Source organism: Staurois parvus, unplaced genomic scaffold, assembly GCF_062004578.1.
Source record: "Staurois parvus isolate SC_StPar_1 unplaced genomic scaffold, SC_StPar_1.0 ptg000172l, whole genome shotgun sequence".
In the NCBI taxonomy this organism is placed as follows: Eukaryota; Metazoa; Chordata; class Amphibia; order Anura; family Ranidae; genus Staurois; species Staurois parvus.
This window is the reverse complement of record NW_028317968.1, coordinates 5,515,001-5,531,546: the sequence shown is the minus strand read 5'-3', so window position 1 is coordinate 5,531,546 and position 16,546 is coordinate 5,515,001. Positions and strand designations below refer to the sequence as shown.

The window sequence follows — 16,546 nt, the reverse complement described above, 5'->3', positions numbered from 1 at the left end:
CACACAGTACCTGGAAAAAGATGGCAGCAGAAGCGGCAAAATGCAAATGTGGAGTTTCAGAGCATGCAGTTGAAAGTTGGCTATTTTCATAGTAGTGCTGGTAACATGAAATCATCTTGTTAAAGTTATGTGCTGTGTAGTCTATAGGTTGTGAGCATCTCATAAATATCTGTGCTGAATTTTTCTTAACTTTTATTTACTTTCTTGCGATTCATGAAGTTTATTTCCATCTGGGGTGTTTAAATCAAGGTGTTAATTAAGTTGTTAAAAATGTTGAAGAGGTTTTGCATTATATAGTCATGTTTTTCATGTAATGGAATAAACGCCTAGAGTCCTGGATATGTGATGTTGATGTAATAAGCTTTTGGAGCCAAGTGGATGTCCTTGTATGACTCGGCTGCACAAAGCTTGGAGCTAGCAGCAGCAGTGTCAAGCTAATGCTGCATGAAAGAAGTCAACTATTCTAGAAGCAGATTCATAATCCTCTCCTTAGGGAAAACCAAATTAGTGTAATGCCAGTGCACAGGAGGGAAGGAGAAAGGCATGCACTGCTTGAAGATACCTTCCTTCTTGTATCTGACATAATTCTGATAACATTGTTCACGTATTGTTGGTACTGTGCCTTTGAAGAAAACAAAACCACAGAGAGGTCTCTGTCTTTCTGTAAAAATTGTGATAAAGAAAATGAATTGCCGTTAGCGTTTATATGATACATTGTAGAAAACTTGATTCTTAAAAGTTCTCTACAGACTTTAGATGGTGGTCAGGTTGTGGCTGCACATATGACAGCTGTCAGCATAAACATGCATATTTGAATCAGCTGATCGGAATGTGGAAGAAGAAGGAATACACTGTAAGAGACCTTTGGTGGTGGCTTATCTCAGCGTAACACAGAGTCCTCCACCGATTGCTCAGCTTGGCCAGGCTACCAGCCCTTAGAGTCTTAGTTCTGCCAAATTTCTTCCATTTGAGAATTATGCAGGCCACTGTATTCTTGGGAACATTCAGTGCAGCAGATTTTTTTTTTTTGTAGCCTTCCCCAGATCTCTGCCTTTCAAAAATCCTGCAGGCAGTTCCTTTTGACCTCCATGGTTTTTTTTTTTTCTGATACAGTATGCAGTGTCAGCTGTGAGGCCTTTTATAGAGAGGTGTGTGCCTTTTCAAATCGCGTCCAATCAATTTAGTTCACCATAGGTGGACTCCAGTCAAGGTGTAGAAACATCTCAGCCTCTGTCAAGAGAAATTGGAGGCACCTGATCTAAATTTCAAGTGTTGTTGCAAAGGGACTGAATAGTTATGTTGATGTGATATTTCAGTTTTTCCTTTTTTCATACATCTGCAAACATTTCTAAAATTCTGTTTTCAATTTGTCATTATAGGGTACTGAGTGTAGATTCATGAAGGAAAAAAAATAATTTAAATAACTGTAGTATCAGGCTGCAATATAACAAAGTTTAAAAAAATTAAGGGGTCTGATTACTTCTGGAATGCAATGTATATATCACATTTAGTGGATTGTTCTATTCAGGGCCATAGTATTATGCAGCTGGGCCCAGGTGTAAGATATGAGAAAAGCTTCTGAGCTTCAGCCTGGGTTCACACTGATGCAGTGCGGAATTCTGAGCAGTTTCTGTGCGAATTCCACACCGCATCATAATTGCACCGCGTTCATGTGAACCGCTGCGAGTGTGTATGTTAAAATAACACCCCGAAATCGGTCTGCAAAACGCAGTGTGATGTGCAGAATCAGATCACATGGGTGTGAATACCCATGCGATCTGATTCTAGTGCGGACCAAAAAAAGGGTCTTTTTGGTGTGGATGCTGTGCGATTTGAGCCATACAAAATGTATGGCTCAAATCGCACGACATAGAATTCATATGTGATTTGCACAGTACTGCGGTGCGGTTCCTGTGCAAATCACATGCGATATACCGCAGAAGTGTGAACCCGGGCTTCACACTTGTGCGGTATATCGCATGTGATTCGCACAGGAACCGCACCGCACAAGTGAGAACCCGGGCTTAATCCTGTATCCAGTGCTGCAGACTTAACATCACCTATAACTCTTTATAGCACAGGACTTGACAAATTAGCTTTGAATCTAGGAGCCAGCTAAAAAAGTTAGGAGCCAGTTTTTTTTTCTTAATTAAAGCTTTATTTTCAACTAGAAAACCCCTAATCTTTTGTAGCCTCAATGTGTATCTTTACAGATGCACAACACAGGGTACTCACCTCTGCTAAGAGTGTACTCTCTCTGATTTAAATACCATGAATACATTCTCTCCAGTTTCTACGCTCTCCAGCCCAGTTCCATGACAATGGGGTAGATAGCGCACTGCACACCTGACCCCCATATCCCCCCCCCCTCCCTTTATAGACATATGACCTCCTATATACCACAGGCCCCCCCATCCTGTATACACTTATTCTAATCCTCCTACATATTATAGTTCCTCATTCTGTATAGACAGAATGTATGACAACCTATATACCACAGCATCCTGTATAGGCATATTCTACTTACACACCACAGTCCCCCATCCTGCACAGACATATGACCCCCTCTTCAGCACATCTTCCCCATTCTGTAAAGATTATGGCCCCCCCAAAATATCTTGTATGGACGTATGACCCCCTTCATTCCACAGCCCCCATCCTCAATGTTTGTATTATGCCCCCCTATATAGTACAGCCTGCACTTAGTCTGGCACTCTCTGCTGTTTCATTTTTAGCTCCCCAGCACTAGCCATGCCTTCATCTCAGATCCTCAAGCATTAGATTCTCAAAAGGAGTGGACAACCTAGTTCCATCGCATGTGCAGTTTTACAGTAGGGTTCTCACACCTATGAGAATCTAAGGCTGGCTATACATTATACAATTATCTTCCAATTTTCTGCCCAGTTTCCTTTAGATTTACCTTCAACTGTGTAGCGCAAGGGCACGCCTAATTGGATACAACTGAAAGTGTTGTTTAGGTTTGTCCTCCTATTATATGGTTTTTGGTAAATCTAAACCAAAAATCTCCAGATAATTGTATAATGTATGGCCAGCCTTATGCTGCTGCTGGTCTGACGGGGTGGAGCTCAGGCGGTAATCAAGCAATGGGGAGCGGCTGTAAATATAGATGAAGCTTTGCTCACTTACCCACTGCTCATCTCCTGCTGAGCCGCCGGGTTCCTAACAGGCCACAGACAGGCGGTCCGTAGCCCAGGGTTTGAGAACCTCTGCATTAAAGATGCCACCACCTAGAGCAGTGGTTCTCAACCTTCCTAATGCCGTGACCCTTTAATACAGTTCCTCATGTTGTGGTGACCCCCAACCATAAAATTATTTACCCAGTAATTATAATTCATGAGTGTCGTTTTACCTCCAATACTGCTGCTTTCAACACAGTAGCTGCTTTTAACAGAGTAACTGCTTTCAACACAGCAGCTGCTTTCTACACAGTAGCTGCTCTTTACACATCGGAAATATGTGTTTTCTGATGGTCTTAGGGTACCCCTGTGAAAGGGTCGTTTGACCCCCAAAGGGGTCGCGACCCACAGGTTGAGAACCACTGACCTAGAGGGTGCACTGATGCAGGCACCAGTAATATGCAGAGTGGCAGACATTGATACCGGAGTGGGGTTATAAGGTAGGCTGAAAAGTATATGTAATGGAAGAGTTTAATATTTGGTTTGAAAAGTTGTACTTGTCTGTTAGTCTATTGTTTGTTGCACAGTAATTAAAGTGTATTGTTTGGGTAGAAGGACTGTGGCAAATGTGTGCCAAGTCTAAAGCAAGTAGACTCAAGTTTTTATTTAACTGTGCCCCTTTAAGACCCTCCCACTGCAATTTGGCCACACCCACCATTTGGCACACACTGCTTTACTACCCAGCTTCGAGGACTAGTACCTACACCTGTTCTCTGACCAAGAAAAAAAAATAGCTGAAAATAATTTTGATGTAGGGGCAGGGAGCACTGCCAACAGGCCCAAACACTACAGGACATCTGCAGAAAAATACAGGAAGTTGGCAGATATGAGACCAGTCATCCTGTACAAGGAGAAGAATCTGCAGTGACCGGTCTTTATTACAGGAAACACAAATCTGGAAGAAAGACACAAAGCAGACCTTGTCTTTTGTATTTTGATTATGTTTGCTTATTTCAGAGTTGAGATTTTACATTTGTTAGCACAGAGATTCACCACAGATTCACCAAGTGACTTGTAGGCCTTGTTCAAATAAGTGGCCAGGGGGCAGTAAAAACAGATGGTTGAGCTGCAGTTTTTCTGCCCACCTACAAGATAGCTTGCAGCTGCTCAGGGTTATGCACATGCCGTGGCAAACGTTATACCTGTGTCTCCTTCAGGAGGCATTACTGCCACTAAACATGTCTATTCAAGTTTTAGGGCAGTATTTACATATGCAATCCCCATTCAACTGTAAAATAAAACCACACATTCATGAGGTGGTAGATCCACCTCCTAAATGTCTGGCAGCTGTTCTCCACCACCCTTTAATGGCTGGTGCACACTGTAATTTTTTTTTTTAACCCAGCAGGCTGAACGATAAAAAACTGAAGAGCTCGGGAGGAGCTCACTGTACGATCTGATGTTAGTACAGCGATCTCTCTGATGACCAATTTTGTTCTGACGGGGGCTGCCCCATACCCCCCTCCACCCTACGCACCAGAACACATTGGCTGCCAGCACTGATTGGATGCTGATTGAGTGCTGGTTTTCCAGAATGTTCTGTTGAACAGACTGGTGTACACACAGGCCAAATATCGTGGGGCTGCCAATATTCGGCCTTGGGTACGGAGCTTAAAAAGCAATCCACCGCTGCTGCCTGTGTGAATGAGCCCTATGTCTGCCAGGTGCTTAGTCTCTTGTGTACAGAATGTCCTAAGAATTCTAGATACACTTAAAGCGGAGTTCCACTCACACTGTAAAAAATAAAAGTCAGCAGCTACAAAAACTGTAGCTGCTGACTTATAAAATACAGACACTCTCCTGTTGCACGATCCCGCGGTGTCCTCCCCGCAGCCCGTTTCACTGGCCGTCCTGTGTTCCAGGCGCCGGCATCTTCAGTGTGGGCACCCGGCTGTTACAGCTTGCGGCTTCACAGCTGGGTGCCCACTGCGCATGTGCGAGTAACGCTGTGCTTCATGAATGGGCCCCTGTAGTCTTCTGGGACCTGTCACGTGTCCCAAAAGACTACGGGGAGGGAGAGTGGGAGGACAACTTCTGCTTCCGATCACAGTGGATGTGGGAGCAGGTACCTGTCAATTTCGGGTACCCGCTCCCCAAAGGTGCCAATCCTTAATGGTGAGCAGGGGACCAGTCTTTAAAGTGGAACGTCCCCTTTTGGGTGGAACTCTGCTTTAAGTTTTATTTCTAGTAAATTTACTGCTTGCTGTTATATACGGTCCTGATGCCCGCCCGTGCGATTGCTGTGATTGTCTAATACCATGAAGGTTTGTCGGCAACCTTTACAAATGCATATTTAATGCTGTTAATGTATGCCAGATTTCCTCATTTGGCCTTTTAAATGCTAGTTGACAGATGGCATTAGTATTTCTTAAGTGATTTTTGTGCATTGGGTTCTTAAAGTGACAGAAAATGGCAAATTATGAATTCAGTGTTTAAAAGGATGTATAAGGATATATTACACAGTCAGCTCCTCTAAACGATGAATGTTGTTCTACATAAGTAAATGGCTTTGTTGTAGCAAGGAATAAACCAGGTAAAATCAGGTGGTAAAACGTGTTCCTTAAAATAGGAGACTTGCGTGCATGATATACTGTAGCTATTTTGATAGCTGTATCAGTGTTTTGGTATAGGAGCAATTTTGAAATTCTATCCAGTTACCTATGCATGCTTAGCTGCTGAGTAGACTTTGTAAGTTTTAGAGTTTAGGTTGTATTTTTTAGTTGAAAAGCTGTAGTCCTTCCCTGTTATTTCTTCATTAGTTCCTGGTTTACAATATCAGTTTTTGGAAGTAGAAAATTGACACATATTTTGCAGTGTTTTAGTTTTAATTTGCTTTTTAGGCCCTGGTCATGCATTTGTATTTAAAAAAAGAAATCCTGCTTGCTGCATCTTTAATGCGCTCCCATCAAAACGTGTTTATATGAGGTTATTTTCATAAACCATGTACCCAAGTGTGCTGAACCAGGCTTTATTGATTTATTCATTTGCATATAGGGGCATAAAGTGCATTGTACCTGCTGGATTTGCCTACAATTGAATTGTTTTAAAGTGGTTCTAAAGTCACAAGGTTTTTTGTTTTTTTTTTACCTTCAAGTGATTGTAAAGGCAGAAGGTTCTTTACCTGTATATATTCTCTACATGAACGCAAAAAACCTTCTGCATGCAGATTATCTCCCAGCCCCCGCTTATGCTTAGCTGAGCCTGATCTTGATCTAGCAAAGTTCACTGGAGCAGTGTCTCCCCCCCCATAGGCTCAAACAAAGCAGCAAGAGCCATTGGCTCCTGCTGCTGTCAATCAAGGCCTGTGAGGAGGAAGCTGGGGGCAGGAACTAGCCACACTCTGTATCTTCTAGACACACAGAGGCATCTCAGGATGGAGCACACAGATGTGCCACCATAGGAAGCAGCTTACTATGGTGGCACACCAAGAAGAGGTGGAGCCAGGAGAGCTGGCGGGGGACCTGAGAAGAGGAGGATTGGGGCTGCTCTGTGAAAACCTTTGAACAGAGTAGGTAAGTATTACATGTTTGTGTTTTATTTTTTAAAAAGTAACAATCACTTGAATGCATTGCCAGCATTCAAGATAAAAACCTATCACTGTGTTTGCTTCCCTGCCTTTCAAAATACTTACCTGAATCCTGTATCAATCCAGTGCAGTGCCTGTGTGCAGCAGCCCTGTTCTTTTCTTTCTGGTCTCACAGGGCAGATTGATAGCAGCGGGAGCCATTGGCTCCTGCTGCTGTCCGTCAAATCCAGACTCCATGGGGTTTATTTACTAAAGCTGGAGAGTCCAAAATCAGACTCCCTTCTGCATAGAATCCAATCAGCTTCCAGGTTTCATTGCCAAAGCTTCATTGAACAAGCTGAGGTTAGAAGCTGATTGGTTTCTATGCAGAAGAGAGTCTGATTTTGGACTCTCCAGCTTTAGTAAATAAACCCCCATGTGTCTGCCTCCATAGCAAGAGGTTTAAAAAAAGGAACCTTTAGAATCCACTTTCTGTTAGCACTAGCGTCCTCCATGCTGGTTCTTCCTATAGACCAGGTAATTCCTAAAACCAGATTGGTTTATTTGTAATTGAGGTACTGTGCTTCAACCATGCTTTTTGGACTTGCACCTGTGACTGCTAATGTATAAATCCTATAAAGAACAGGCTTAAAGGAATGTTTATATCATCATAATTTATATGGCTGCAATCAGAAGGTATAGAGGCTGCAATCTGGTGCAGGGTATTGTCATCACCTCTATCTTGAACATGCATACCTGGTTCTTCCCTGTGTATAAGTGTCCTTTCAAGAGTGCTTTCCAATTGGGTCCACCTGTCAGTTTTCTGGTGGACTTGATTCAAAGCTCAATACAAGTTTATGGGTAGGCAGATGTGAACAGATATATGTCTGTTTATAGTCACCTACCTCCCGACGGAGTCTGTTTTTTCTGGTCCCTAGATTGATAGTCTGCTTACATCCAGTAGCTTATAGATCCAGTACAGGCCCTCAAATGTCTGCTGTCAAAATGCGGACAAAAAAACTTAACAGGCAAGGATGTCATAAAGTGGCATCCGTCCTGTTCTGCTCCAATTCAGCAGGTGATCTGTTCACAGGACTGAGCATGCTCGTGTGAAAGGACCCTTAGACTGTATGAGCATCTTCCTTCTTAAAGCTGCATATGACTACTGAACAAAGCACCGTAACTAGGCTGCATGTATATCTAAAAATCCAGCACCCATACCCTGGACATTGGCAGCAGATGTGCTTAAAATTCCAGCATGTATAGTCAGAATTTTTTTTATTGTTGCAAATGGAGGTAGGTATTCTCAGACTGCTTGCTTCTAGGCAGGACTGGCTTTAATTTTATTTTTATGTAGCAACACATAATAAATATGGTGAGAGTTGTCAGTCTCTGTGGGTGAGAGAGGACCTAGGTTAGAGTAGGGGTTATCGTAGCAGGCACAGTGTTTTTTTTTGGTTTTTTTGGGTTTTTTTTGGGGGGGGGGGGGTTGCACCACTGGATAGAATATTCATTGTACCTTTTTTGGTGAAGGTAGATACCTTTGCACATTATGTATCAGAAGGCTGCTAATTAGCAGAGTCATAAAAATAAATTATTTTCTTTTTTTCATGCAGCTAAAGGAACTTTGAGTGAAGACACCATTCGAGTCTTTCTGCAACAGATCGCAGCTGCCATGAAGGTGTTACATAGCAAGGGAATCATCCACAGGGACCTAAAGCCACAGAATATTCTTCTCTCTTATGCTACTCGGAAGAAGCTTAATTTTAGTGGAATCCGGATAAAAATAGGTAAACAATAATCGTAGACACAGGTTTAAGCGCACATAAAAAAGATAATAGATTTGGAGGTGGAAAAAATTCTGGACAGTATGTTTTAAAATGATTGTAATTTTATAATAGCATTTTCCAACTCCACCTGGCATCCATTAAGGTGTCAACATAACTCAGCATTTCTTAGAACTTAGCTTAGAAACTTAAAGTGGTAGTAAAGTCTTGTTATTAAATGAAGAAAATGGGCCCCTTGCAGGTTTAAATCAAAATATATTAGTATGCACTGCATACTACTACATTATGATAGTCTTACCTACAAACAGGGCCTTACAGTGCAGTGCTGTCACAACTCCTCTGTGCTTCCACCTTCACCCAGACTTCCTTCCAGGTTTGTAATCTTTGGTGGAGCAGTGGTGATGTCACTCCTGCGTATGTGCACAGGAGGCTATTTACACCACTGCGTTTTAATGCACTAAACCACATGTGTTCAACTTCTCCATAATAAAAGTAGTCTGTTCCCACCTCAGCATTGCATCTGCAATGCATTCTTAAAAATATGACGTTCAATTTTTTAAAGCATTTCAGTGTTTTAGAAGGCATATAAATGTCAAAAGCAACACACCAAAACGCATGTTACATGGTTTTTTTAAGCGTTGGCAACAGGTGCTAACAAAGCTTGTCAGTGGCTGTTAAATGGCTGAAGTGTATGTTACCCCAATTTCATATTTCTGATACAGTGAAGGAAATAAGTATTTGATCCCCTGCTGATTTTAAATGTTTGCCCACTCACAAAGAAATGATCAGTCTAAAAATCGAATGGTAGGTGTATTGTAGGTGTAGAGACAGAATAGCAACAAAAAATTCTAAAGAAATGCATATCTAACAAATTATGCACTGATTTGCATGTTCATGAGGGAAAATACGTATTTGATCCCCATCACAAAACATGACTGTCATGAGGTCAGACGTTTCCTGTAGTTGGCCACCAGGTTTGCACACATCTCAGGAGGGATTTTGGCCCACTCCTCTTGGCAGATCCTCTCCAAGTCATTAAGGTTTGGTGGCTGACGTTTGGCAACTCGAACTTTCAGCTCCCTCCACAGATTTTCAATCAGATTAAGGTCTGGAGACTGGCTACGCCACTCCAGGACCTTAATGTGCATCTTCTTGAGCCATTCCTTTGTTGCCTTGGCCGTGTGTTTTGGGTCATTGGCATGCTGGAACACCCATCCATGACCCATTTTCAATGCCCTGGCTGAGGGATGAAGGTTCTCACCTAAGATTTGACAGTACATTGCCCCGTCCATCATCCTGTCCCCTTAGCAGGAAAACACCCCCAAAGCAGAATGTTTCCACCGCCATGTCTGACAGTTGGGATGGTGTTCTTGGGGTCATAGGCAGCATTCCTCCTCCTCCAAACACGGCGAGTTGAGTTGATGCCAAAGAGCTCGATTTTGATCTAATCTGACCACAACACTTTCAACCAGTCCTCCTCTGCATCATTCAGATGTTCAATGAAAAACTTCAGACAGGCCTGGACATGTGTTTTCTTGATCAGAGGGACCTTGTGGGCACTGCAGGATTTCAATCCTTGTTGGCGTAGTGTGTTACCAATTGTTTTCTTGGTGACTGTGGTCTCAGCTGCCTGGAGATCATTGACAAGATCCTCACGTGTAGTTCTGGGATGATTCCTCACTGTTCTTATGATCATTGACACTCCACAAGATGAGATCTTGCATGGTGCACCAGACCTAGGGAGACTGACAGTTGTTTGTGTTTCTTCCATTTGCGAATGATTGCACCAACTGTTGTCACCTTCTCACCAAGCTGCTTGGCGATAGTTTTGTAGCCCAGTCCAGCCTTGTAAAGGTCTACAATCTTGTCCCTGACATCCTTGGACAGCTCTTTGGTGTTTGTCATGGTGGAGAGTTTGGAATCTGATTCTTTAATTGCTCCTGTGAACAGGTGTCTTTTATACAGGTAACAAAATGAGATTAGCAGCACTCCCTTTGAGAGACTGCGTCTAATCTCAACTTGTTACTTGTATGAAAGACACCTGGTAGTCAGAAATCCTGCTGAATGATATGGGATCAAATACTTATTTCCCTCATGAACATGCAAATCAGTGCATAATTTGTTAGACATGCATTTCTTTTGAATTTTTTGTTGCTATTCTGTCTCTGTGTTACAATACACCTACCATTCGATTTTTAGACTGATCATTTCTTTGTGAGTGGGCAAACATTCAAAATTAGCAGGGGATCAAATACTTATTTCCTTCACTGTATGTGTCTGTTGGACCTTGTACCTTTGTTAAAAAATATCCTGTTTTCTTTATATTTCTTCCTTTTGTGTGAAATACTTGGTGATCCTGCCAGTCTCGCTGCTAACCCCCACCCTCTGTAAACCCCTTATGCAGCTGAGAACAGAGGTTATGTGATCACATAGAAATGCAAGGCAAAACTTTTTTTTTTTTAATATTTCAGCAGAATGGGTTGTTTTAAAAGGTAAGGGTTTATATATACTTTAATCCAATACACTTAAATTCTAAAAACACATTGAATATGCTTGTCAAAACATGTCAACGCAAGTAAATGCATGTTGACACATGACAAACAAAACTCACACGCATAGATCTAAACAGGCCCAAATATGTTTGTTACTAGGTGAGGATAGTCTATAGCTGAGCTGCCACCCTTGTCTTTTACATGTTAGAATGTTAGTTACCTTTTTCTTCTTTTTGCCCCTATTATAGCGGACTTTGGCTTTGCTCGTTATCTGCAGAGTAATATGATGGCTGCTACATTATGTGGTTCTCCAATGTACATGGTAAGGTATTCATTTTATTTCCTGATTTGACCATTATGAAAAATATTGTAAACATTTGTGTGGATAGTATTGGGCATTTTAATACATTTCACATACCATTATTCACATTTACATGCAGACCAACTTGTTCAGAAAAAAAGGTCAGAAACTGGGACGGGAACAAGGTTAAAACACTTCAAGGTGTGCCTGACCAGTTGCAGCAACAGAAATTCTTTTAGGACTATTGAAATATTTATTGAGACCTTTAAGTTATAGCTTGTCCTAACCCCTGTCAGCTTCACATTTGCTGCACAACTTAGTCTGCATGTAAATGTGGAGAAAAATATATTTTTTATTCAGGTAATGTGGTGTATTCATTTGTCTTCTCTGGTGATGAAAAGGGAAAAGAATGACATGCAGAGAGAAGATAGTGTGAGCTTTGTTTTAGAGTCACTCTGACCTGTCACTTATGTGATAGCACTAGTTAGCTCACATGCTGAATTGATTGCTGAATTCCTAGAACCATGTTGTTAAAGGACACCGAGTTCACACTGACCTTAACGTGCCATTAGGTAATGTACTATGACCTGAGCTTTTTAAAATCCTAAACATGGTGAAAAAAAAAGTATAATTGTTAAAATAAATTTAGTTGGCTTAACCACTTCAGCCCCAAGCCTATTCTGACACTTCACTCCTACATGGAAAAATCAGCATTTTTTTGGGGGGTAGAAAATTACTTAGCACCCTCAAACTAATAAATAAATATCTCCTAGATTGTAAGCTCGAAAGAGCAGGGCCCTCAAACCCCTCGTATACTGTTTTGTTACTGTGTTGTCTCATGCACTGTCCCCCACTACTCTGTACAGCGGTGAGCAAACTTTTTGGCGCTATATAAATACTGTATAATAATTATATCTATATCTAAAAAAATTAAAGAAACACTTTGAAAACACATCAGATCTCAATGGGGAAAAATATCATGCTGGAAATCTATACTGATATGGACTGGGTAATGAATGTATGGATGCCCCATCGTTTGATGGAAATGAAAATTATCAACCTACAGAGGACTGAATTCAGAGACACCCCAAAAATAAAAGTGAAAAAATGATGCAGCAGGCTAGTCCATTTTGCTGAAATTTCATTGCAGCAACTCAGAATGGTACTCAGTAGTTTGTATGGCCCCCACATGCTTGTATGCGTGCCTGACAACGTTGGGGCATGCTCCTTATGAGATGATGGATGGTGTCCTGGGGTATTTCCTCCCAGATCTGGAGCAGGGCATCACTGAGCTCCTGGACAGTCTGAGGTGCAACCTGGCGGTGTCGGATGGACCGAAACATGATATCCCAGAAGAGGTCTATTGGATTTAGGTCAGGTGAGCGTGGAGGCCATTCAATGGTATAAATTCCTTCATCCTCCAGGAACTGCCTGTATACTCTCTCCAAATGAGGCCGGGCATTGTCAAGCACCAGGAGGAACCCAGGACCCACAGTGTAGGGTCTGACAATGGGTCCAAGGATTTCATCCCAATACCTAATGGCAGTCAGGGTGCCATTGTCTAGCCTGTAGAGTTCTGTGCGTCCCTCTATGGGTATGCCTCCACAGACCATCACTGACGGTCTGTCACATGTGCTCAGGGTGAACCTGCTCTCATCTGTAAAAAGCACAGGGCGCCAGTGGCAGACCTGACAATTCTGGTGTTCAATGGCAAATGCCAATCGAGCTCTATGGTGCTGGGCAGTGAGCTCAGGGTCCACTAGAGGACGTTGGGCCCTCAAGCCACCCTCATGAAGTCTGTTTCTGAATGCTTGGTCAGAGTCATTCACACCAGTGGCCTACTGGAGGTAATTTTGTAGGGCTCTGGCAGTGCTCATCCTGTTCCTCCTTGCACAAAGGAGCAGATACTGTTAATGCTGATGGATTAAGGACCTTCTACGGCCCTGTCCAGCTCTCCTAGAGTAAGTGCCTGACTGCTGGAATCTCCTCCATGCTCTTGAGTCTTGTGCTGGGAGAAACCGCAAACCTTCTGGCAATGGCACGTATTGATGCTGGAGGAGTTGGACTGCCTGTGTAACCTCTGTAGGGTCCAGGTATCGCCTCATGCTACCAGTAGTGACACTGACCCTAGCCAAATGCAAAACTAGTGAACATTAGTCCAAAAAGATGAGTAGGGAAAAAATGTCATTGCTTTCCACCTGTAAAACTATTCCTCTTTTGGGGTCCTCTCATTGTTGGCCATCTAGTGCACCTGTTGTTAATTTCATGAACACCAGCGCAGTTTAAACTGATTAACAACCTCCTCTGATACTTAGCTGACCAGATCAATATCCCAGGAGTTTAATTGACTTGATGCTATACTCTGATTAAAAAGTGTTCCTTTAATTTTTTGTGTGTGTGTATAATTTATTTTTAAGCAGAAAATAAAATGACGGGTGTTGCAATTTTTTATGTCACATGGTATTTGCACAGCAGTTTTTCAAACACAATTTTTGGGGAAAAATACACTTTAACGAATTTTAAGACACAAAAGCACAATATAATACCCAATTGTTTGGTAAAATATAAAAGATGTTATCTTGAGTAAATGGATACCTAACATGTGACGCTTTAAAATTGCACACGCTCGTGGAATGACAACTACTACAGTACTTATAAAAAAAAAAAAAATATCCATGGCCTTTACAGGTTACCAGTTTAGAGTTACACAGGAGATCTGGTGCTAGAATTATTGCTCTCTGCTCTTGATGTTCATGGTGATACCTCGTGTGGTGTGATCGACATTTATATATGCATACGGAACTGACGTTTCCGGTCGCCTTTGTGTGTGATGGGAAGAGGTGGCCCAGAAGGGGGTGAAGGGACCCCCTTATGCTGCCTGTAAAAATGATCCAGCGGCTAAGTAGCCACCAGGATCACTTTTACATTAAATCCCACCACTGGCTGAACCAAAAGATACCAGCATGATGCCTGTAGCTGCAGGCATCATCCCAGTATATTCACTTCAACCTGGCCACGTACAGGTATGTTGCGGATCCTGAAATGGTAAAAGAAAATGTCTATATGTAAATGATGATAATATATGATACATAAATACCAATCACCTCTCCATCCCCATCCTGCAGTCCACTGTCTAAGAACTCGTTCACGTGTTGATTATGAAGATTGGAGCAATGCTCATTAAAACTCCTATAGCATTTGTGTGTTGATGACTTGTTTTTGTTGTGTTTATGAAGTGCTGAAAATACTTCAAGAATGCTTGATAAATGCCCAGGAAAGTGTTGCTTTTTCTAGTGCTTAAAGGTGAAGTGATGTAGGGGAATTGATCTACTTTGAGGCGCAGTTAGGTTGTGGTGCGATAGAAGGCATGTTTGTGAATTCTCTGCAAGGTGGATTCATATACTTTGATCTCTTTGACACTTGGCTTGGCCCAGCTCAACTCAAAAAACTTTGCTGTTAACAATAATTCTCAGTGCCTCTGGTCCTGGCTGGCACTGTCTGTATTGCTGGCTGGTTGATGCTGTCAGAAGTGAATGGTAACACCACATGGCTGCTCTGTACAAATGGGAACTGACTGGAGCTTTTCTGTCTTGTTTCTCTATTATTTCCCAGTGGATTCTGCCATACCACCTGACTCACTTCATCAGCGTTTCTGTTTAGGTGTCAACTTTAGCTGTTTGGTCCCTCAGACCATCTCACCCAGCTCTCCTGGCTCTCTCAGCTTTCTAGTTACAGCACCCTGCTGTACAGTCCCACTCCTGGCCTCTCAGTAGGAGATATTGTGGCACCCTCTCACTCCTTTGAGGCTTACAGATTCCCTCAGTCCCCTGGACTCTTCTCATTTTCTCCATTCCCCAAGCCCTCCAGACTTGCTTTAGCTTTAAGCACTGATCCTCTGCCCCCCATGAAGAATTGGCACCTTTGGGGCGCAGTCCCACATTCTTCTGGGACACCTGATAGGTCCCAGAAGACTGTGGGATCATTCACAGTGCGCAGCGCTGCTCACGCATGCACAGTGGGCACCCGGCTGTAAAGGCGCAAGCTGCTACAGTCGGGTGCCCACACTTAAGATGCCAGGGACAGAGGATGGCTGGTGATCCCTACTGCGGTGAACACATTGCTGGATCCTGGAACAGGCGAGTGGCTGTTTTTTAAAAAAAAAAAAATCAGCAGCTACAGTTTTTGTAGCTGATGACTATTTTTTTTCTTCTTCAGAATAGACTGGAGTTCAGCTTTTAAGTGCAAGTGTTATAAAACATTATAGTATGTTTAACGAGAACCATATTCAGGAAGGCATCTAGTTAGAAAAAAAAACTTAATTCTCAGAGGTCTTCTCACCTGACATGCTTGGCATCCTCGGCAAATAAACTTTCCATAGACTGAAATATGTAGGGCCTGCATGTCTGTTATGAATTGGTAGCGATCCATCCTCAATTTGCTAATGTCTTTATTTATTCTTCCAGCTGTGTTTTATTCTTTGCAGCTGTCCTGCTGTTCATTTTCCGGACTGCAGTCTTATCTTAGCTTCTCAAAGCATTAATTAACCTCAGCTGCAGTTTCTTTAAGCTTCTCCCTCCAGCTAATATCAGCAGGAGGGAGCCAGACTCCAGCACTGGCTTTGCTACCCATAACTTGTGTCCTGGTTGTTTCATCATTCCCTCTTACTTTCCAGCAGCCTGTTGTCTGTTCTTTATTGTGTTGTCGCCAGTCTGTTGTGTTTTGGTCAATTTACAGTCCACTTACTTTCAGCATCTTGATTACCTCCCATTTCTCCTGATGTGTCTCCTCCAAATATCATGTTTAATATACTTTCCCTTTATTTAGTGTGGGCAACAATACAAACAAATTAAGGTGCAAAAAACTGAAGGGGAAAAAAGAGAACCCCTAACAATAGTCCAGTGGACAAACGGTTCAGTAGAATTTTCAAATAATAGAAATCACTCCTATAATTAGTGCAGCTCCTGTTTACCAGAGGTTTCGATAAGTAGTCAGTCCTCATATTTTTTTAAAGCAGAGGCCCTAGAGGATAAATTGGTGGGTTTTAATTTATTTATTATTATTTTTGTCGCACAGTATTTGCACAGTGGTTTTTCAAATGCAGTTTTTGGGAAAAAAATATACTTTTCTGAATTTTATTACAAACAAACACAACACATAACCCAATTTTTTGTAAAATCTAAAAGATATTAGAGTAAATATCTACCAAACATGTCATGCTTTAAAATTGCGCACACCCGTGCATTGGCAATAAACGGCGTAAATTT

General features: G+C 42.1%; 1 protein-coding gene across 2 annotated transcripts in view; it reads left to right on the top strand.

Annotated features, from left to right (window-relative positions):
• Positions 1 to 16,546, top strand: part of ULK2 (unc-51 like autophagy activating kinase 2) — a 163,035-nt gene that overhangs the window by 74,199 nt on the left and 72,290 nt on the right. For both annotated transcript variants that reach the window (XM_089676621.1, XM_089676620.1), the window contains exons 6-7: positions 8,319 to 8,492; positions 11,230 to 11,303. In XM_089676621.1, the coding sequence (XP_089532747.1) occupies positions 8,319 to 8,492; positions 11,230 to 11,303 (248 nt within the window). The remainder of the gene's footprint in view (positions 1 to 8,318; positions 8,493 to 11,229; positions 11,304 to 16,546) is intronic.